Raw genomic sequence first — 24,617 nt, forward strand, 5'->3', positions numbered from 1 at the left:
AATATTTCATTCATTCATTCATACATCTTAATTTCAGAAGTTAGACGTCTTCACATCTATGAGTTGCAGTAGAGAAATCTCATCACAGAAGACTATAATTCATTCAACTAGTTTAACAAACCATGAATTTTCTTAACATAAAATGATTAATACCTAGCTGCTGAAATTAACTTTTCTACATGTTTTTTTAAATATAAAGATGTTTGCCTTCTTTTACTTCAGAGCTAAAATGGACCAAGCTGTATTAGAAATCTTGTTTTTGGGGCAGTAGAGGATCCTAGCTTTGCAGAAATAGAGCACCTCTAAGATGTAAAGCACATCTCAGAGCCATGCAGCTTTCCCTTTCATTTCTTTTCTCTCCCAAGGAACAATGTGCCATATAATCTCTACTTTTAGCCAAAACTCTGCAGGAATGCTTATGCATGCCTGTGCACCTCAGTCAGTCTCACAGTGGAACATGCTTAAATTTGTATGTTAAATAGTTTTATACACACCAGTTTCTGAGAAACTGTGCAAAGACAGAGTGGTTTTCATGGATGAAACAGACTTGTGAAAATTAGAAATTGATTAATAGGGATGTGTTGCATTAAGAAGATAAATCTGAGGATTCATTCTTAGAATGGCCTCTCTTGTTAATTAGCTGAGGAATGATTTGTGTCGAGCTGCCATTGTGTGCTGAAGGTGGACGCAGCGGGAGAAAAATGTGTAGTTTGTTAATGAAAAAGCAAATAAGTCATGAGGCACTACAGAGACCGTGAAAACACACATTCAATAACAAATCTGTTCCAACAGAAAATAAGTCAGGCTCCAGGCACAAGAAGCTGAGAGAATGACAAAGATTTTAAGACTTTAATAAGGAACATTATGGAAATGCATAATAAAGACTCATTTGTTATGCTATTTTCACTGGTGTTTGGTTGAATTCATTGATGGAGCAACTTTGAACATAAAAACATTACAATTTGGGTGCAAAGGGGCAAAAAAAATCTATAAAAGAAAGAAAGACAGAGCATTTGTTGCTTGCTGATGGCATTGTAGCAATATCCTCCCAGTTTCAATACATTTTTAATAATAAAAGTAGAACTTTCTGGGTCAATATCACGGACTGTATGGAGTTTTGTTTAGTCGGTGCTTACACCATGGGCCTTATGAAGCTCCACGTCACAGCTCCACGGTCCTGTTTCACATAACTACACTACTTATGGTGGAAAAAACACTTAAAATATTAAAAGTATTCTGCTCAATGAAATATTCCACACTAGTAATGTGGGGGGTAGTATCGATCCAACATACTGCCGTCAGAAACTTGAACCAAGATGCTTCTGTAAATTTCCCTCTAACATCTCAAAGCAGATATAATGCAATCTGTAACAAATTTACTCTAAGATTTTTTTATGTTTTATGTCAAAATAAAATGTGTTCTGTCAACTCATGGAGCATGATAAAAAAAAAATCTGTGTTTTTTGTTTGTTTGTTTGTTTCTGGACTTTTATATGTATAAAACTGAAAATATATGTTTTTAGAGGTTTGTTTATGCCAGCAGGATGTACAATAGTACATACAGTGTCCTTCACACTTATCAGAACTCCTGATGAAGATGTAGCGAGGCTTAAATTATATTTATCTTTTATTGCAGCAGCATAATCTTGCCCTGGAAATGTTGGAAAAGCTAAACCTTTAGTATGAGGACATATTTCAGTGTGGAAGCCTTCTGTTCTCTCGTTTCGGATCACTGGATGGCCCGTTCCAGCTGAGGACAAGTTTTGCCACACTAAACTGTCTGCCTGGGATTTTAGGTCAATACTTGGTTCAAAGTATTTGCACTATCTTTAATTAGAACCCATCTGATTAGCATAATAAGCATGAATTACTAAGCTTGTAATTTTTGGACCTTTTTTGTTAATACTGTTGGACACCCAGTAACTGAAATAGATTGTTGAAGTGCATGCTGGGTAACAGAATCAGCAGGGCTCCTCCACTCAGCTGCAACAAAAGGAGGGATCTTCATTGTCTTATTATAAATCCATGCATGGGTCATGTTGAATCAGAGCTGATTAGGACAGACTCAAATAGCTCCTGCTGTTCTTTAAATAATGCATGGTGTGGCTTTAGCGTAGCTGGCAGACAAAATGCAACATGTCATATCAGAATAAGAAAACATGCATGAGAGCACAGATGTGATATGTGAAGAACATTTGCACATTTTTCTGCATGTTTACTAATGATGATCCATGTACATAAATATCAGGAAAACATGAAAAATAATCACTTCTCAATTGAAATATTTCAATTTGAGGTTGAAATGTTACAATCAGGGCAATGAATGTTTTAGACAGAAGATGTGTTTAAATCCACAACAGCCAGGATCTAATGAAGCTAAAGATGCTCATTATTGCTGCATCAATCGCTTCTATTGGCTGCAAATCTGAGTTTAATTAGTTATTGAGTGTGATGGATAATGACAAGCGAAGGATGTTTCCGCTGCTCTCACACTCATATTGCTGTGCTGATGTCATAGGTGTGTTTACAAGCCAAAATGAATGCTAATATATTTATTTGTTTCCCAGGAGCAGATAATCAGTATTTCAGTGCGTTGAAGGTAAATCCCCATTACAGACAAAAAATGTAAAGAGGCCATTTAGTATTAGTTCAGGTTTCAGATTTGTGCATATTTTTAAAGAGAAACATAAAAGTTAATGAATAAGAGGAGCTATAGTTGTTGTTCTCTTAGATGCAATATATGTAAAAACAGAGTAAGAGATAAAGTTACATGACAACAAGAAACTATATCTGATAAAAAATTGGTTTATTGTGCTGCTACTGCATTAGTTTAGCATTTCAAATGGTGATCTACAGAAATGTGTTCTTAATCTCTGTGAACTGAACTGTAAAATGGTCCTGGTGAAGTTTAAATTGGGACGGACCTTCCTACAGAACAAGGTGACATTACATTCCTACAACCTGAATCACTATTCAAAAGAGGTACAAGTAAAAACCATAAAACAAACCCACTGACCTTTAGATTCTCAAGCACCAACAAATTGTTTTTTTAGTAAAAATTAGCAACAAAGAACTTCAGTAAACAGATTTGTCTTATGCAGGAACCCAAACCTTCAGGTTGTTAAACATCAGTGTAATCTGGGATATAATGTTCAGTAACTTGTCTTTTAAGTGAATAAATTAATTTAAATAACCTAAGCAGTGATATTCAGCGTATTTCACAGTTTGTAGGAATCTGCAGAAAATGCTTAAAAAAATCTTCAAAAATATGTATTTTTGCCTCAAATTTAATGATGCAAAACAAAGTATGAAGACAGTTTTGTTCTGTACCAACGATTACTTTTTGCCTTTTTATGTTCCAAACCTCACCTGGCGGCTGTCTTCCCCTTAATATGGTTCGAACACTTGTTGGGAAATAAATGTCACCACTGCTCTCCTGTGAGCCTGGCTGTCAGCTTTCTTGTGACAGTAAAAAGCAGTCAGTTCCTGGGCTCCGTGCCTCTCGCTCAGCTTGTAATTGCTTCATTAGAGCTTCTGCTGCATCTCTGCCTTGTAGCTTGGGAGATTTAATAAGAGCAGAAAAGCAGCTCGCAGACTCCTCTGTCTGGGCTGCTGGGTTATTGCTGTGGAATTTCTTATAACATGAAGACAGAAAGTCAAAGAACATCAAATTAAGTACACTCCTGGATCCCTTCACTTGAGCACAAGCAGCAAACAGAACTCTCTCAAAGCCGCTAAGCTAAAGATTTTATGCTGCTACCGAGACTGCAAAGCAAATCAAAAGAAAAATAGAAAAGAGGAAGATCCATGAAGCTATTTGCAAGAGATAAATGTTTGCAAACCTGGATTCTTGAGTGTTTCAAGTCAGATCTGCTCAGAAAATGTGTCTCCTAAGCAACCAGGTTTCACTCTGCACTGATGGAGAGTGCCCACTTTTTATATGAGCAGAAAAATAATGAGTCGGAATGTTAATGAAGTGATCTCACTTGTAGTGAAGCGGTCTGATATGTTTGCAAATACATTTCTATTCAAAAAAAAATGTCTAAATTGTGCTAAAAATTATTTTATTACTTATTTAAAATTCAGAAACCCATCGATTGTGGAACGTTCCAACGGATGCTGTCCATGCTGAGTTTCACAAGTAGAATTCAAATAAAAATGATTAAAAGATTATAAAAAATATAAGCTGTATTGAATGAGGCTCACTGAGAAACTCAACCGTTGCTCGGAGGGTGAGACAATAAGTTACTACTGCTGAAAACAACAAACAAGACGACAGGAAGTGGTAGCAGGAGGATGGTTTGGTTTGGGGGTTTTTTTCAGACAATGTGCGGCTAAAGCTCTCACAGCATCGGAACGTTCATAAAAGGTTGTGTGTCATTCAAATGTATTGAGTCCATAGCTTTGATGTAAAATCACAGACTACAATTCACACAAAACACTGTAAAATTAGCCATTCCAAGTATAAGGGGCTCATCGCTCCAATGCCTGAATAAGTCGCCAACCTAATTATCAGTATATCACATGCAACTGTTTATATCCATGGTTGCCATGATTTTTAGTAACTTATTTTTTGTGAATAAGCTTATTCAAGTGTGATTTTAATTTAATTTCTTATTTAATAGAAACACTGCAATTTCAAAATTGAGTTTTTTCAACATTAAAAATGTCAGAGCATAAGATGAAGGGATCTGCTGTGGGTATAAAGCATAAAGCAAAATCTCAACAGAAAAGCAAAAGATGAAATTGTAAGACACGTGAATGAATTTGACATTTTAAGGCATCCTGTGGTTTTATCTGGGATTATAAATGTGTATTGACATGATAGAGCTCTGGAAGAATCCCCTGCAGGACGATGAGACCCAAGCTTAGACTGAACACAAGGATGAAGGGTGCTGCCACACAGAATCTACAGTAAGACTTTACTATATTTAGCAAACAACATGGGGGGATGGTGGAGGCTCATGACTGAGTGTTTGACCAGAGGAGGAGTGTGTCTGTAGTATCTGTGCATAAACATAATTACGAGTACAAAGCTGCTGAAGAGGGTGGGGGTGTTGCATGTAATCAAGAGTGCATGCATATGCATGCATTCAAATATTCCTTTAAAAATAACATGCATTCTTATGATCACATTTCTGTCATTCCTGCGTCTGCCACACTCACGTGATGACCAGCGAGGTGGAGAAGAGTAACGTTCCCAGCAGGCCGCGCCGGCAGTCCGCGTTCTTCCTCTGGCGTTGGTGCATCTCACCGCCGCAGTTGTCGCAGCAGCGGCACATGCAGAAGAAGAGCCCCACAACCGGCATGAGGATGGCGAAGAGCAGGCCGACCGCGGCACATATGAGGAAGCCTATCTCATAGTAGATGGCCTGGGGTCAGTGGAAGAATGAGAGGAAAAAGTATGGGAATTATCTTAAAAGAAACAAGGAGGAAATAAAATAACGTATTGGGAGAGTTTGGAAGGGAGGAACCGAAGAAAGGAGAGATTAATGAAGGCAGAACAGAGGAGAAGGAAGGACACACAAGGAGGCCAAGGATAAAGAGAGCAACAAATCTAAAAATATCTGGAAGACCCCAGGGGTGTAAAAACTCCTGTCCATTGGACATGTACATAAACAAAGAACACGATGCATCACATGTAGATATTCCAAGTTAATTTGATTCTTATTTTTAAATTATCTCTTGCTAACATGCTAAAATGGGACAACCAACCTCAGACTCTATGATAACAGATTCAATATTTCAGAAAAATCAGAAATATTGTCAAAAAAACCCCGAAAACTCAATAAGCCCTAATTAATCAGCCAGAGATTGCATTTGGATCATTTTCCTCTGTATTGGTTCTGATTGGTGGTCAGTAGGACAAGTACATGAAAATAAGATTTTTTTATTCATGTGCCTTAAATACATCAGAGTTAAGAAGTTACATCATCAACCAACAGTGAGTACAAAGGGTTTTTTGTTTAATAATATAAATGCATAGTACAAAGATAATTACTTTAAGGCTGCATTTCTGATGAAAATCTGACTCAAGAGGAATTTGTTCTAAGGTAGGAAATCATTGTGAAGCAGATCTTTGGACTGAGCCTGAATTACAAAAACAGGTTTTATTTTTCTTAAAATATAACAAATGCACCCAGAACTGAGATGATTACCTGTTTCACTGAGATTAAACTGAGAAAGGTTGAATTGAATAATAATATTATTATACACAGTAGAAGTCAAGAGGCCATGAAAAACCTGCAATTATTGTCTACGAGTGAAAATTTCTATATTTTTTGTTCATGAATGAAATTTAATGAATTTGTTCAAAACATTAAACCTGCAGCTCTGAGGCTGAGATAGAAACTTAACTATAAAAACCTGCTTGTATTCAATTAGAATGAGCATTTTATCAAATATATAGCTGATTTGAACAAAAAGTATTCGCCTGAAGATATTTGACACTTATTAAGCAGTTATAAAAGTTTATCTCCTGCGTCACAGAATGGGATTATTTCTACAATGAAAAAGAGCAAAACTGGGTCGAAACTGAGAACATTTGGTTCAGATTCTTCAGCAGGAGACATCTCCAAACCTCAACAAGAAGCATGAGACAAGATCAACAGCTGCCTCCAGAAGTGACCCAGAAACCAAAATAATATGCAAAAAGTTCTCATTGTCTGTGATGGGGCAGTGAATGTGCTGCATTGCTTCTGCAGTGCAAAGAGAACGAATGAAAGCTGCTTCACAAATGACAGCGTCAGAAATAACCAAGAGAATACTCTCATTAATCACAGATGTTAACAAAGTTTAATCAAAATGAATGCTATGACAGAAAATTAATTTTTTTGAAATAACTTTTTAATCTACATTTTAAAACCAGAAAACAGCATATTCCTAGTATTAATCTTATTACACAGTAGGGGAAGAACAATGTATTATAATCTATATGTGTAGGACTCTGTCCTGTCTTTATGTGGTCACCTAGGAAACAGACATATCTCTCTACACAAAGCCTTGGTAATCCCAGGATCCATCTGAATGCCATAAATATGCAGGTTGACTAAACTGCTGCTGCTGAAATGTCCTGTGTATCTTCTGTCTCGTTTTATCTGAATTTCCACAGGAGTCGGTCCTATTAAATCTGCATTCATCAAAGGATTTGGAATTTGACAAAACCTTAAAGGCTGTTAGTAATCCCTCCCAGCAAATGTAACTTTAGTATCATGGTTTTTGCCTGTCTTGTATGAAAAGATCAGAGTATGACTCTCAGTGGTCCCGAATGGCTGAACAGGTCTTCCTCTCTGATCTGCACTAATCTGGAATAGCTTCTGAACTTGGCTCAGAAATATTCTTCTGTTCTTCAGGACATATTTGTGCAAAATAGTATACACTTTGAAAGTAAGAGCTTTTTAAAAGCCTGCATTAAAAAGCAACTGCTGGTATTAAAAGTCTGATTATGTTTTTTTTTTTTTTCCTGATCTGAAGTTATAACAGTGTGGAGGATTGCAGCATCAAATCTTACAAAAAAGAAACTGGACAGACTAATGTTGGTAGGAAGAGAAGGAGAATAAGGCAGGAGGCGTAAGCAAGTTTAAATGTATGTGAGTCATTTAAAAGCCCCAACGTCAACCTGCTGTTGGGGACATCGTAGAAATTTAAATGTCCGCACTGTCATTGTGCTTCTGGGCACTGCTTGTTATTGGGTGAATCCTCACAAAAAAGGTCAGCCATGTATATATATATGTTTTCTTTCCACCAAATCTCTTAGAGTGCCTGCAGCTCAGACTATTTCTGGGCTCCAGTTTGGTCTTGGCAAGTGCCCAAAAGAAAAAGACGCCGTTCTAATAAGAACAAAGGGGATGATGAGGTGGCGACATGTCGTACTGATGAAGATGATGTAAGTTTGATTAACTCTAGTGCTGGCAGCAAACATTAGACCTGCTAATAACCTGCCTAATGTGACTCTAAATTTAATAACTTTAAGTCATTACTTGATATATTCCAGTCCGCTAATGGGGAAAACGTTTATTTTAGTGTTAGGTAAATCGTATTATTATCAAATGTTGTTATACTTTTATAATATTCTTGCTTTAGGTACTCTTATTTGTTTAATCATATCTTTTTGGAATGTTGCTGTATTGTTAAATTACCCCTATTCCTTTCTCAGAAGGCCTCTCTGAAGAAGAGCTTTCTGCAGTAATCATTCAGTGGAACGTCCTGCCTTTGACCTGTTATTCAGCTGTAAAACCATCGCTGTGAAGACGTACAACTTGCTCTGTTTGATCCTGGGTCGGGAACTGGATAATCTAGTGCAAGATAGATTTTGTTGCTAGTTAGTGATAGTCTTTGGCACTGTAACTATGTGATGAAGTGTTTTTTCCCCCTCCCTTTAGAGTTACAGCGCTCTCTGTGATTAGGGATCCTAAAGACAATAAAAAGAGAGAAGCAGGAAAATGTGCTTTCAAAGCGGTAGGAGATTTGTAACTGAAAGCACATCTCTGTCTGTTCTCTTCGAGAGTATTCAGAATCTAACTTTCTCTTGTCTTTCCTGTGTTATTTAATCTGGGTTAATAGGTGTCAACTCTGGCATTTAGCATCTTTTGTTTCTATGTCAGCTTGGTTTGTTGTTATGGGCAAAAGCACCGGATCAATGGACCAAAGTCAGGGATCAAATACATCGATTTACTGCACTTTACTTGTGACTCAAAGTCATTTACTTTTCTTTTATAATCAAAATGTTACCTTAATTTAACTTCCATGGAGGTGAAAGGTAAAGGGAGTGGATTTGAATGATCTCAGTTCATCTCACATATAAATCAGTCAGAACTCAGTAAAGAACTTCATACAATGAGTCCAGGGAGGCTGATCAGACTTTTTATTTTACTTTCATCTTAACTTCTTATTTTTTGGTTTTATTTTATTGCCTACATTTGTCTGTCAATTTGCTGCTGGTAAACTTGAATTTCACCATTGAGGGACAATAATATTCCATTTTCAGGCAAATTTGTATTTGTGCAGAAATCAACAAGTCTTTGTTGATTTAATTTGAAAGAAAATGCTTCAGTTAGTTTTTCAAATCCAATAAAATATAAACTTATTATGAGGCCTTTTGCACATATTGACCATGAGTGGCTTGTACTGTAAATGTGCTCAAACTGCTGATGTTAAAATACTGGATTATTTTACATGACACTTATTACAACAAAATATCAACTATGCGTAACTAAAAGGGAGCAAAAGGTCCTGATTTTAGTACTGTCAACATGCAACCAATTCAAAACTGAAGGCAATAATCAGGTAAAAAGAAAAAACAAATCAAAAATCTGAATTACCATGTTATTATTAAGCACTGTTGTTCTTTCTGTGATCTAAAAAGCATTTCTCCTTCTGAGAATATGCTTTTAAAAGAGAAGGATATGACAAACTGAAGGATGTGGTTGGAGGAAAATGGGATGGCAGCATGAAAGTCACAGGGCTACACAACTAATCACTGGTGTAATTTATCAAATAATGATTTGGAATGGAGTTCTGAACAAGTTAAGATACCTTTCTCAGCTGTAATTGTGCCACCCTGGTGACTTACAGAAGCATAGTTAGACTGAATATGGTTGGACTGTAAGTCCAGAGTGTGGACTTTACCTGCAGTGTCAGCACTATGTTCTCTGGCTGGGGGAAGCCAGACGAGATGAAGAGGACATGCAGAAGACACGGCAATGCAGCGTCAGAAAAAGAGCAAAGCCACAAAACACAAATATGAGATGAAAACGACCAATAGGAAATGAAATCAAAGCAGGCATGCAAAAACTTATTGTAACAAAACACAAAAACAGTGAAAAAGGCTTTTTAGTTCATTTAAATTTTATTCTTTTCCAGGGTCAAAATTATTTTATATACAGAAAATTCGCGCCCAAATAGAAGTGTTTACCAGAAAAAGGTTGTGTTGCCTATAGGCTAATAAAAGGTTGTGCATTGGAGTATTACCATCATTAATCAATAGTAAACCCTGAGAACAGACCTCATCTGTCCTGCTTCAATATGGCAACATGGCTCTTTTTACACCGTAACTGAATGTTGGATCACAGAGTATCCCAGAGAAATATATATATTTTTTGTATTTGTTTACAGTTTTCATAAAATATGTAACATCCAGATGAAGACATGGTTATTTCGCTCTCTTTCACTCACTCACCTTTTGGTATTCTGTTTGAATGGCTCCAAACTTGTCCTTTGCCAGCTTCACAATAAGATCTGTAGGCAGAGAGGACAAGAAAAACAATCTTATTTTCCAGAAAATAACAGGAATAATGATTCACTCTCTTGTCTAACAATTTGTCTAAAAACTCATCCATAACTTAACTATATTCAGTTTAAACAGGTATGCCTCCATGGTTTTCTTATTTTCTATAATTTCTTGTGAGTTCCTTTCATCATTTAGTCTCTTTTCTGTACATTAATCCAGTAGCACAAGGACAGCTTGGTGTGGAGTTAAAGTCTGGAACCAAAAAACATCAACGTAAATTTCGAATTTACCGTAGTGACCTGTTTGGGTCTACATTTTCTCATCTCATCAGTCTTGAACCAGTCTGCAGATCCTGAAGTAATCAGGATGTCATATTTAACTATATAACAATTTAATTGTTATTGCCCAGGCTTATATATAAAAATAAAAAAGTGATGTGTGTCTCTATCATAAGACATTTGATAAGACATTGAGGGAGATCATGAAAAGGCAAAGTTTTTAATGAACCTCTGGAATGATGGTATGATGCATACTTTATTTTGCATAAAAGTAAAAATATGAACTTTTGCATAATCTCTCTGCTTTGTTTTATAATTTTTTTACTCTAAATAAAACACAAAAATAAAGACGACTTAACCAGTCTGCTGTTAGCCAAGTCAAGCGACTTTCTATCTTTCACTCAGTGTCATTTGGGAAATACATTTGCTCCTGTGTCAAGTAGTTGTGATTCCCAAACTTTTAGTGGCAAAAAACTGGAGCCCCACCCTGTGCATGAACAAAGAAAATGTTGATGACTGCCATCTGTATGTTGTGAGCAGAAAATAGACCAAATGCATCTAAGAAATAAGTACAAAGACGTCCATAAAGTAAATATAAACATATAAAAAAATAGATGCTCAGTGTTACTGTGGAAGATAAATAATCCCTAAGCAGTTCAAGAAAAAAGCACAAGTAAGACAAAGATTTGTTTTATAGTTGTAAGTCAATTACTATATTAAAATGACAAAAATAAACAACAACAAAAACTATATTTTGACAAAGCTGGGATTTAGGTGGTTAAGAAAAACCCCTATAACCAATATATAATATGTCTGTGGCTGTTTTCTGTGTGTAAGAGACACAACTTTAAAAGACAATTCAGGGATCCCAGAGGGTTATGGGTGCAATACACATTTATGGTTGATAAAATGTGCAACAGGTATTATATAGCTAGAGATAGTGCCTTGTTCTTGGGTGTGGAATAAAGAAAGTGGTGAGGCTGAAGACAAGAAAAAAAAAGAAGACAACATTGAATCAGAACCTTCTGAGAATGTGCAGAGAAAACCAAGACAGGGAGCAAAGGCTGCAGTGAGAGAGAAACACTGAGCAACAACCAAAAGAGACATTCAACCCCACCTGTTGGCAGGAATAATACACAAAGCACAGAGAGATGAGAGATTGTGTCCTCTTTCTTGTTTACTGGTGGGGAAAATGACATGATGCAGCATGTTCTTAAAGCTGTATGCAAATCAACCCAGAAGTTTCAAAAATACTTTTTTTTTTACTTTCAATTTTACATAGCATCCAAACACAGTTGTGAGCTTTCCTCATACAGGTGTGCAGCAACAATAATTGAGTTAAGAGCCATTAAGAGGTTCAAAGTGCCTCAGGTTGCAGAGGCTGGCCTGCACAGTACAGTGACTGTCAGGAAGTTACAGTCAAAGCAACAAGAAGCTATGCATCTCCTCAGAGGTGTGAGGAGTAAGCATTTAACAGACCATTTCAGCTTTTATCTTCTCTACATTCTAAAGTGGTGGACAGGCACAGCTTCAGTTTGTTCCATCTGGTTCCTCCAAGTTATCATATTTCATCACATTTGTAAGGTTCGTGACTGTGGACACCCACTGATAATAACAAGCTAGATTTGCTCTTGGATCTTTGCTGCTGTGCAAACATTGGTTAAAGTAAAATAAAAAGGATAAAATCTGAACACTTCAGCTGTATTTAATTGGATTTTAGAACAAGGGAATCCACAGAAAACATCAGAAACGCCACAAATGATTCCATCACATATCAAACTCTCTGTTTCTGTTCCCTTTCATTTGTTCACCTGGAGCAGCGCTGACTGTGACTCATCACACGATGATGATAGAAAAAGCAGCACTTTCAAGAAAGATGCAAGAGATATAAAAGTTTTTCTTTATCTGCAGTGTGCTGTTTGTTTTTCCTGAAGATAAAGTACAGAACAAGCTGTTACAGAGTGATTTTAATTGATATAACAATAACAAACCTCTGAACTGTACATATGTTTAAAGAAAAAAAATATATATATATAAAAAGGTTCATCATTCACCCAGTTGTTATGGATGTATAAGACAAACCTTTTTTCAGTACGTTGTATCTCATTGCCTTGTTTCAAACAGAATTATTTGACCCAGTCCTTCCTGTGCTTGATGCTTTTACAGTTCTGTTCAGTGTGACTGTTTGTCCCTCCCAGAACAGAAGTTTTCCTGTGTCCTTACTGTAATCCAACATCTGAGCTATGTGGTGTTTGTTCTTGATTAAATTTTCCCACCAAGATCAGAAACACAACCCCACTTTCCAGGTCAGTTTGTCCGTGTGTTCTGGATCGGCTCCTCCGCCCCAAAATGGCTGCCAGCAGTCCCTATTGTGCGTTTCTGGGCGAAGTGTCACATGATCCAGCTTTTCCGAGGACATTAGGTACAATGAGTTTCCAACCAGACCTTGGGCTTAGGGTGTGTTTTTATTCCATTCATCATGGGGAGGACACAGACTGTAACCTCTGTATGATAGCAAACAAAAGCTTGAATGGCTGAATGCTGGAAAAACTCTCTTAACAGGAAAAATTAGGGCATCAGTTTCTGAAACCCTCTGTAAATGAAAAGGTGAGATCAGATGACATTTCAGATCAAAAATAGAAGGAGAGGATCAGTAACGCTGCCTGTTGTTATTCAGATAATAACTAGTTTTCATAAATGGTGCAACAGGCACCACAGCAAAGTACAGCTTATCTTGTCTTTGTTTTTCTGAACAGTGGGCGCTACGATGCTGGTCAGTCATCAGTTATTAAGGTTTTCCCAATGAAATTAAGATCTATACATGTGAACAGACTTTAAAGGAAAATCCAGAAAATGTTGCTGGTTAAGGATTAGAAAAGAATTATGCTTAAAATACTGCAAGAACAAATGTTTTTTATTAACTAAGTGAAGGCAGCATTACTTTGTCATGACCTAATTTGTATCCAATAACAGAAGTTAAGACAGCATATCTGACATAAGTTATCACAATGAAATCAGTGCTGCAACAAGATAAGAAACCAAAAGAAGCCATGATAAATAGCAGGGAGGAAGGAAATGTAAAAAAATGAGGGAGTTAATGAATGTTAAGAACAACATCTAGGGAAAAGAGTGGAAGTGAATCCAGTCTCTGTTTCTTACGAGGAGTCTAATCCTCCTTTATGAACAAAAAGCTTAATGTTTTTTTCCACCCACATTACTCCTCTCTCCACTCTTTACACCAGTGCCTGTCCTTTAAAAACCACATTAAAGTATTTGTCAGGATGAACTGGCCTTTAAAAGCTTCAAAAAACAAACCTGTCACATGAAAGATGTACACAGGCTTCAGCAGCCTGCCCTGCTGTCTGTGAACTGTATTCCTTTGGGAAAATGCATACATCAAATTGAAATGTATGAGGCACATTCATGTAAATAAATTGTGGTAGCTACTTTCAGGAGTCTGAGCTTTAAATGAACTCATGGCATAGCTCTCCAAACAGATTTAATGAAGCTTTGCAAGCAGCTCAAGATAAAGCAGAACCTGGCAAGATGAATTTTTCATCAGTTTTCACTAGAAGGGAGTCACCCACCCAGAGGAATGCAGCAGCTCCTCATCTATCTGCTCCTCACGGTTGGAAACAGCAGAGGAAAAAATTGGACAGCCAACAACAGTAGGAATGCTGAACATACTGAACTCCGTCTTGGACCAACACTTTAATCTCACCAGGCTGGGCTGTTTAATCTTGCAGCTGCAAGATGACATTTTGATTTGCAGAATAACTTTTAAATCAGCCAGAAGTCTGATCCAGGTACTTTTAAATACAAGATGAAGTCAGTTGGTTTATTGGACAGGTTTGTGTAAAGCAGAACCAAAATAAGGTGCAAGATAAATATCTTCCCAAACCAAAACACTTAAAAAGGAACATAAAAATGATCAGCATTCACCTGCATTCTACTGCTGACTAAGTTTTTTCCTATCAGAATCTTATAATTTAATCTCCAGTAAAGATGGTATTGATGGTTGCAGTGATTAACTATTCTTAGTAAACTTATTTAAGAAGATTTTCTTCTTTTTTTTCTGCAATCGAAATGTTTCTATGAAGTTTGGCTCAGATATTATTGTTATGTTACTGTAGGTTAAACCGAATGACTGAATGTTGGTTAATCCTGTCAGGAACCTGACTGGGTGTCCCAGGATAAAGAGGCGATTAGTGTCATGGATGAAATCATCTGTTTAAGACTGTAACTTTATGTGCAGAAAAGGGCTTTGGACATGGGAATAACCGCCATTATAACCAGCGATTTATAGTATTTCTCTATAACATGCTAATAGTCAGCTGAGAGGAAATATTCTTTTGACAACTAAGAAGTATTTATCTTTACAAGGTTGCTCATGTTGGCTCTGGAATCATTAGCTATCTTATGTTATAGGAGATGACTGACCTGATTCAGAATTATGACAACAATCCAAAATAAAAATAGTCGGTTTGTATGAAATGGCAGCATGGCAGTATATTCTGTATGAACTACAGAATGATAAGACTGGGCTTCGTAATTGCTGTGGTTTAGGCACAATTAGCTTTTCAGAAAAATCGTAGAACACAAACATTGTAAAGTTAATGACCCTGACAAACAAAAGGTTTTTGTTGCTTCTGGAATATTACCGCACTAAATCATTAGTTTTGCTAATGATTTGGTGCAGTAATATTCCAGAAGCAGTTTGCAGGTTGAGGTGTGCCTTATATCTATATAACTTCCAGAAATCGGAAGGTCTACCAGATCTTACTGCATCTTTGTATGCATTTTTTCTGTCTGATCCCTGAAAGATATCTTTTGCATTTTATTAAAGTTAGGTTGATTTTGAACTGCTGACTCGTCTTTGGTCTGTCACATCGTGAATCTGGGCGAAGACGGGTTCATCTTCAACAGTCGCTTCCAAAACATCCCCACTAAAATTTGGTTATATCCTGGTACAATTCAGGCTGAATATCTGAGATTTCTTCTTTCAGAATTAATTCAAAATGTTTGATTTCCCAGCACAGACCTGCCTTTTAAGTATAGTTCACATTTGTTTTAAAAGGAGGAGGTCACGGCCCTTTTAGGAGATTAATGCTGCCCTGATTTTTCCATTCCAGAGTCAGAGGTGAGTTTGTAATCATTTTTTTATGGAACACGCAATTTTGTTCATGTTTAAGCTTTTAGTTTGGTTTAAAATTAAGTTGGATAATTTGAAATGAGCTCTTCATCTTCACTGTTTCAACCACTGTGTTAATGTACCAGCAGGCAGTCAGTTGACAAATGACCACTTTCAATGTTAAATTTTGTGATAATTGCAATAAAATTGATTTCTTTATTCTTCCTGTTTCACACACAGTTACACTGCCTGTAAAAAGCATTCAACTCCCTGGATGTTTTATCCTGTTAATGCTTTTACAAGACAATCATGATTAACAAAATGTGGCTTTTTTTCACAATAAACCCTGTTAATTTCAAAATTAAAACTGATTTCTTCAAAAATAATTACAATAAAAAATATGTAAAATGTAAAAAGTGATTACATAAATATGAACAAAGTGAGAAAGGTAGGATGACAGATGATTGAAAGAGACAGATTTAAAGAATATAAAAATACATGTTAATGTTGTGGGAAGAGTCGATGGTTGTGTGCCTTTAGCAGGCGACAGTACAGTGATTTAATGTTGCACTGGTTTGTACAATCTGTGCAACCTTTACAAAAAAAGCGGGGGGGAAACACAATCAACTTGCTCCAACAGCAACCACCCGAATCAACAACGCTGTAACATTTTCAAGTTAAGCTGCAGCCACCGTGTGTGAAAACATGCATTACTAACAGGCTTATTAAGAGATAAATTTATAAAGTAAGCCTGGCCATGAGGGACTCTATGCTTTAGAAGTTGATTCAGCTCTGCTCTGCTTGTAAGGCGAACAGCAAAGAGCCTGGCCAGCTGGAGGCTGTCGTGATTCTTTCTCACAAAGTTATCAGAGGATGCACACAGGCACAGTGAGGAAAGAGATTTATGTCAACAATTATATTCTGCAGAAGTCGTAACATTAATGGAGACAAGGGACTTTGCTTTGCCTTTTATAGTTTCACTCTTGAGTCAAGAAAATGACAGTTTTTATTCAAAGGCTGCTACAATCAATTGTTCTAAATGAGCAACGGGGCACATGTGAGTATTTGTAAAGAGGTTGCAGACATTAATCTGTTTCTAAATGACTGTGACCTTTAGATGAAAGCAACATCAATGCATTTTCTTCTCTATGATACATCTGTGCTTGTAGAAGACAGATTTAGAACAGCAGTTATTCCAGATTTTAATTTGGTATAAATTTGCAACAATCTGTATTTGCGACCAAAGTCCAGAAGGAAATCTGAGAGTTTGGAACCATGTTATTTGCAGATTGTCTATTGGACATGGCTCTATGAGAGTATGTCAGTCAGACAGCAAAATCTGGAGAGCACCGTTGAGGATCACATCATTTGGCTACAAAAATGACTAGGCTTTAATTTTTGCCTTATTTTTTTTGCTCATGTGTTTTATTTCACATCTAATCATATAAAGCACTGAAAACACGCTACATAAAAACATTTGCCTTGCAGACACAAAAGCGTTGGCAGGAGAAGGGCGTAAACATGTTTTTCTACATTCATGCAAACTTATTATAAATACCAAAAAGAAACATATAAGCACAAGAAGTACATTCCAAATGCATTTACTTTTAGCAGCAACATAAACATTAAATAAAAAGGAAAATGCAATACCTGGAGCAGATATCTGTTAATGATTGTTTTATACTCTATTTGATCATTCATAATTAATAAACTCTGTCTTTTAAGACAGAACAGACTTAGTAGATTAGAATAATATTTGCCAACTGATTATAAAGGATGGTGCACCACAGCGGCAGCGACCCCAGCGACCCCAGCGGCCCCAGGCACCATTGTCTTCTTGGATGGGCTGTACTGAAACAAAATTTTGTTGTGCTACAATAACAATAAAAGCATTCTGATTATTTCAAGAAAAAATATGCAAATCTTTAATCTTCATTCCACAGCCTTTCATTACCAGCTACAGGAAAATAGAAAATTTTAAATTTGAATCAGTGTTGAATATTTTTAGCAGTAGATCTGTGCAGTAGAACACAATGTACTTAAAAAATATAACTTTTAAAAAATTAGATATCTAATTTTAAACAGAGAAATTATTCTCTTGAGGTTAAGGATTTGCTATAATCTTCTAACAAGCAACCAGCATCATTGTTCACTAAGTTACTTAGATACATTATGAAGAAAAACTAAGTGATGCATGTCTGAAACCCTGAAATATCTTTTCTGTCTCCTACAGAAACGTCTGTACTCCTGTGATATCACAATGAAGCATTTCTAACAGCGCTGCTTGGGGTGTCAATAGAAAAAAGGTGCTAAAAGCTTTCAAGGAGCAAGTCTTCATCCTTCCACCTGTTGCTATGCAACAAGAGGTTCACTTTTGGATAATAGCTTTAGCATTCCTCTGTTTTACCAGAAAGTTCAACACACAGGTGGTGCTGAGACAGTGAGAAAGAGAAGAATCATGGCCTAAGGATTGATATCCAGTACTTAAGGCTAGGGGTTAATATTTAATCCTTTTGGGTGATTGCAGCAAATCCTTAACCTCAAGAGAATAATTTCGCTGTTTATAAGAAGAGAACATGAGAAGTGGGCATTGAAACGCATGCTCCCTTAAGATGGCCAACGTAGCTCCAATTATTAAATACAATCTATTTTTTTCTTAAGGTACCAGAGCTCCTAACAATGTTGTGGTCTGAAAACAGAAAAAAGGTACAAAAAAATATCTTGGTCCTGGATACCCCAGCAGACAGATAAAAATCAACATTTAACATTCTTAATTCCATATTCCAGTTTTTGTGTTTTAACTGATGCAGAACATAGCTGCTTTTGTTCCAATGATATGAAGCATCAAGGCGAAGGGACGACGGTAAGCTGTGATATTTTATTCTTTTCTCTGCTGCTGTTTATTCTGCCACATAATTAAATCAGATAATATGCAACTTATCAAAGATAAAACAGACAAAAGCATTTGGTTAGACTTACAATATTTGGGTAGAGATAATGAAAATGAATTTGATCAAAATTATGAGGAAACTTATAATTACTAGTAATGCTCATATATTTGCTGGCACGACGTTAGACTAAAACAAAAAATCAGTCAAATCATATTGAAAGTTATAATTTCAGTACAGAAAAAAACAGCTGCTGTCTAGTTTCTTCTTCCTTTTCCTGTAACAGTTAATGTTCCAGATAAAAGATAGCAAGGTTGTGTGTGTATGGGTGTGTGTGAGAGAGAACAGAGAGCCTGTGGGGCTGAATGTTCGTGTCAACGCCGACTTCCCATGAGCCTGCCTGAAAAACAGCTCCGCGCAGGACAAACACTGTTACCACAGAGTCTGTATCTATGGAGAGACAATGTGACTTTACTTTTCAGTGGAAGACACACAATCAAAGTTACTGTAGAGAGATTTAATTTAAAGCTGCCAACACTGGCTTTAATGACTCAGTAACAATGTTCCCACCACAAGCATGAGAAGACTTATTTCTCTCTTAACAAACAATTACGCACTTATTTGTTTCACATAAAATAATTATGACATACATTAAAGTTTGTAGTTGTAACAAAAAAATAATGTGAAAAGGTTGAAGGGATATAAACACTTTTTCAAGGCACTGTACATGCTGCATGAGTACTGTATGTACGGGAGAATTTTTCATGTAAACAGCTGAGTCTCTTGGTTAGATAACTCTCTTAATTTCATTCCCATCAGATGAAGCCATGTGTGAGAAACACATAGAACAAAGAAACAGCTTCTTTACCCGTGTCTTAAATAAGTCCTGATGCCCAATTGCAGTTTTCACAATGCACTGGTTGAAATACGGTGCGATCAGCGTTTTAATAAAGTTAACGATCTCCCCTCATGTGAAAGTCACACTGATGAGGAGAAACGCTTGACAGGGTGTGTGTGAGAGCACTCAAGCAATCACAGGAAGATAAAAATAAATCTGGGATGCATGGCAGCAGGACAGACAGTAATAAAGCATGTTATACTGCACAGAGGCTCCATGTAATCCTGACTGCTCACTTTAAGAAATGGCACCATAAATCAAATGTTCTGGGGCTAGAGTGAGTTTGTTTGGCTCTACTTTTTAAATGTACTTCTTTGCATGCATATCAAGGCAGCAGATTAGAGCCTGTTCTGTAATAAATATAAATATGTATTATAAAAAAGGGAGAAATCATTTTCACATTTGCGTTTTGTTTGGCTGCTCTTTCACCCCTGAGGCTGCAGGAAAGGAGCAGAGGTCTGTGTGGTGACCGGATTGGCTCTGCAGCCAGACCAAGTAAACAAAACCCAGATTATCATCAGCTAATGAAGGCTGAAGCCCTGCCACAGAGGTGACAGTGAAAGACAAGACTAGTGACCTGCACAGTGCGAAGAGTAAGCAATCAGAGGAGACCTGGACACCCACTGGATGACAAACAGCATTAAAAAGGCTAAATTATATTTCAGCTGATGCTATTATCCAGATATATGGAGTATACCAAACAAACTGACATAATTATGGTGTGGGTGTGTTCAGATTTTATGATTCACAACCAGGAAGTTAAGATTCAGAACAGCTATAGCATAATAGTGCCATGGGAGCAGAAGAAGAAAAAATGTTATTTTTTATGTAGATGCTTTTGAAGGAGGCAGCTGCTGCTTCACAGTGCAGCTGAGCTGCTTGGAAAATAATCAGAACAACACATGAGTTTGACCTCAGGCCACTGCATGACAGATCATTTAAAAATAGTCTATTATGATACAAACGTATTATGAGTTCTAATATGTTTGTGGTGAATTTTAGCTCCAGGGACGAATGCGTGAGAAATTTTGAAGGAAGTAAGATTTCTTCAAAATTTTTAACTGCCTTCTCAGCATAAAAATATAGATTTTTCCAAAATCACCATGAATTTCTAGAAACTGCAATGGAAAAACAAAATAGCCGGTAATGGCTGCCAGCAAAGATTTTGGTCAAAGACAAAAAAGAGAGAGAGAGATTATTTTTAAACCAAGTGTTGTATCTGTGTGGGCTGGATTTTAAAAGCTTCTTAGAATATAATATGCAGCACATGCCCAGTATTGCTTTCTGTCTGAGAAACCACAAAACAGTAGAGCCTCCTTAATGCAGCTTTCTACATGTTTTACTCTGTCAGGCCCATTTACATAAACCTCAATTGTTCTTCAAGACTGAGAGCAGATGGTTAATATCACTGAAGAAAACCTAAGTTTGCTAAAATGTTTAACCAAGCTAATGTTCCACCTCAGGTCACTATGCGACAGATAACTTAGAAATAGTCAATTATGATAATCTGGAGCACATATTACACTTATCACATACTAAATTACATTTTAATTTTCACTCCATTAAAAGTACACTTTTGTTGAATGATTTTTTTTTTTTGTTTCTTTTTATGAACTTAACATTATTTCTTGTTCAGATCCTACAGCCAGGACTGATATATGCCAGAACTTCCTGTTTCATGATGTCACTGATTGCATCACTGAGTACAAACCAATTGGAGGGTTTGTACTATTTATTTATTTTGTTCAATGTAACAATTTGAGCTTCCCTGTATATATATTATATATTGGAAACCATTTTGTTGTGTAAGTGAGTTTGTAGATTCAACTAATAATTGTATCTCTATTGTTTGGCTTAATCCATTCTTTAATGACAACTTCAGACGGATTATTGCGAGACAAGAATCAGTCATTTCTTTTCTTAAGAAAATTGGCAGAAAATTAAGATCTCTATGAATAAAATCCACCAACAAGAAACTCAAAATGTCTGTTAATGATGTTTTCCTACCATCATCTTTGGAACATGTTTACTTTACAAAAGGGAAGCATCAAAATCTAAGGATCTTGAAAGGGATTGTAAACAGTGATTTAAAACTGTGCTGCCTACATATACACAAACATATGATGTCCTATATCAAGTAATGACACTTAACCACTTAAATTTAACATTTCTAGAAATATCTTATTATTTTATAAATAAGTTTCAAAATATTTGACAGTGCAATTCTGCTCTGATGCACAACTCCTAAGATTTCTGTATTTTGTTGTTGCTGTACTCTTATTGGCATTATTTACGCACAGTGGGTCACAGTGGAGATGATATGTTTTGTTTGTCTCTAATGAAAATTAAATAAGAAAATATTTACATTAAAAATGTCTTAATCGACTGAATTTCATTCATAAGAACTTTTTCAGGGAAATGTAAACACTGGAGTGTACTTAGTGAGGTTCAAAGGAAAGAACAAAGCAGATATATTCATAGATGTAAATGTTACATGTTTTGGCATTTATTCACAGAATTCTGATTTTCACAGAATTTTAAGCTGTTCAGCTACAGATGAAGTAATTCAGCTTTTTCCCCCTCAAGATAAAGCCAGACAACCTGGTTCCTTCAGTAAGGCAGAAGCCATGTAAGCATATTCATAGTCCAGTGGTCCACTAAGGATTAATTCTGCTTCCCACTGTTGAGTATTCCTGCAGCTTGTCAGTTTGAGATAAACTGGACTCTCCTAAAATCCTGTATGAGTTTTCACACAGCCAGCTTCCTGTGAGACATCCCTCTCAGTTAAACAGAAACTCTGTCGCTGAGTGAAGGCAACCAGGACCTCATGGACATGTCTGACAGGAGGCAGCAAGAGCAGACAGAGACGGACTCTTAAGAGTAAAGTCATCATGTCTGGCGTTGGCAGGTTGACCTCTTATCAAAACACATCTGCAGCTAAAAATCACCATGTCCCTGAAGTTGATTCATAGCGGGCTCTACTGCTCCTGTCAATGAAGCGGAACAAAGCAACAGAGAATGCATGACTTGACATCTATTTAGCAGGCCTGGGCCGCTTGCTTCGTCTCACCCTCGCCTCTCCTGCTTGGCTTCCCAAGCCTGACCCAAATATGACGTTCCCGAATTAACCGGAGCAGCACCCGGGAAAGTGACAGCTCTGTCCCCAGTAAACTCGTCCGATTTCTTTCTGGTTTTTTTTATTCCTTCTCCTTTCTGTGGATTAGAAAAGCTCAGCTGATACATCCACAGTCATTCTGGAAGAAATGATCTTTTGATTAGCTTTGACTTTTCTTCTGTACTTTCAGTCAGTAAATGTTCTTATCATCAACTCTCGATAAAGTAGCAGTGAGCTTAAGCTGATGCTGACATTATTGTATTTCCTTAAAGTCTTCACTTTATCTTAATACTGAGGCTCGTTTCTTGCCTTACTTGGTCTGTTAATATGGTAAAAAAAAAAAAAAGCTTTCCAAATAAGATCCATAACTCTTTCCTCATAATCTAAAAGCTGTAAGTTCACTCTATTGAGTTACCCTTTTGATATAAAAATCCTCAGACAGCTTTCTATGCAGAACTGCAGGTTTAAAGGCTTTACAGTTCAGGCCAGGTTACATTATGAGGACCTCATCTGATTTTTTTTTCCTGTATTCAACCAGATAAAATCCCACTGAGATCTAGAACAAAGCGACAGGTCCCTGTTTTCAGGTGGACCTGGGCAGAAAACTACAACACGACAACCTGGTTACACGAAAGTAAAACGGATGAAAACATGCTTTAAAACAAATTACAAAACAGTTCAAATATATTCTTGACTGAAATCAAACGTGTGTAATTATTTGCAGATGTTGAAATCTGTTATGTGTTATAACCTGATAATGTATGTGTAATTATGATTATTATGTAATGATACATATGACCCCTGAAGTAACAGAGTGCGTAGTTTGATGGTAGTCTGGATGCCCTTCAGAAGTTCCCAAACTCTGTACTGACAAGAGAGACACTCCAAAAACTGCATGTGGGTCACAACAGGGGGTCTGGGAGCCTGGATAACAGCTCATTATGTATTCTCTTTTGAAGGCAGAAAACATATCCAACTGGAGTTTCAAATTCAGGAATATTGTGAGGACTGAGTAATTGTCTACTTCTCTATTGCTGGAATTTAAATATGGTAAATGGACTGAACTTATATAGCAATTTTTGGTTAAGCCCAGGGGCACAGAAACATGTGGCAAGAGGAAGCTTTCACTGATTTTTGTTACACAATGGTGATGGAGGATGCAGTAATGATTATGTTCAGATATTGTGTTTACAAAAAGTAAGAAGAACTGAAAGTATATAACTGACCTGTTTTATTTAATCTCCTAATTTAATTATTTTTCTGTCCAGAGCCTGACAGGCAGTACGAAGAGCAAACCTCTCAGACTGCACAGGTGCAAAACACCTATGCAGTTTAAGTATAGCAAGATGTACTGTAAACTGATTTTGTGACCTAACTTTATCATCAATGATGTTCACCACCTTGAAAGTTTCATACTATGTTTATACTGGTCACACTTTTTCCCTAAATCTCCTGAAAGACAGACTGCTCTGCTCCAACAGGGTGTTGAGTTTTTCGGTTCTCCTAAAGCAGAACTGACGTTTCTTTTAGAGGAATGTGAGTGGACAAATACAGCTTCCCCATCTGTGGTAAACTCACATCTTGCTCCTGAGGATGTTTGCATGTGAAGGTTGTTGCTGAAGTGACAGCGTGAGTAACTTTTTTCTCTCTCTTTGAAGTGACAGTGATTTTTTTGGCCATCAGATTTTCTTTACATTCTAGTCAACCATGTGGAAATGAAACGTATAAAAACAGCTCTCCTGATTCATGCATGTATATCTTTGCTTTCAGTGTTTTTTTTTCCCTTTACATCAGTTCAAAGAGCTGCAGCTGCAAGCAATGAATTAAAGTGCAGTACCGTCGTTCTTTTTGTTTTCAAAATGGAGCTTGATCATTACCACGATTCTGATGTGGCAGCCGTGGCTTAAATGCAAGACAAACCTTTCTGATGAAAACATCAGTGTGTTTCCTCAATCAACAATATGAGATGCTTCAGACCTTATAATGAAAAAAATGACTCAAAGATCAATTTTTGTCCAGCCAGGATTAAACAAACTTTATCAAGAGAGCATGGAGGAAATACATGCACTCTCCTTAAGA

General features: G+C 36.7%; 1 protein-coding gene across 2 annotated transcripts in view; it reads right to left on the reverse strand.

Annotated features, from left to right (window-relative positions):
- Positions 1-3,710: 3,710 nt before the first annotated feature.
- Positions 3,711-24,617, reverse strand: part of LOC106939963 (prominin-1-A-like) — a 31,002-nt gene continuing 10,095 nt past the window's right edge. The window contains exons 2-5 of one of the 2 annotated variants that reach the window (XM_015022559.1): positions 10,178-10,236; positions 9,628-9,654; positions 5,163-5,372; positions 3,711-3,722 (exon numbers count right to left, since the gene is read on the reverse strand). In XM_015022559.1, the coding sequence (XP_014878045.1) occupies positions 5,163-5,372; positions 9,628-9,654; positions 10,178-10,236 (296 nt within the window). In that variant the 3' untranslated portion in view covers positions 3,711-3,722. The remainder of the gene's footprint in view (positions 3,723-5,162; positions 5,373-9,627; positions 9,655-10,177; positions 10,237-24,617) is intronic. The other variant, XM_015022560.1, reaches the window with a different exon arrangement.

Source organism: Poecilia latipinna, unplaced genomic scaffold (genome assembly GCF_001443285.1).
Source record: "Poecilia latipinna isolate Pla-1442-1.1 unplaced genomic scaffold, P_latipinna-1.0 Scaffold3042, whole genome shotgun sequence".
NCBI classification, from domain to species: domain Eukaryota; kingdom Metazoa; phylum Chordata; class Actinopteri; order Cyprinodontiformes; family Poeciliidae; genus Poecilia; species Poecilia latipinna.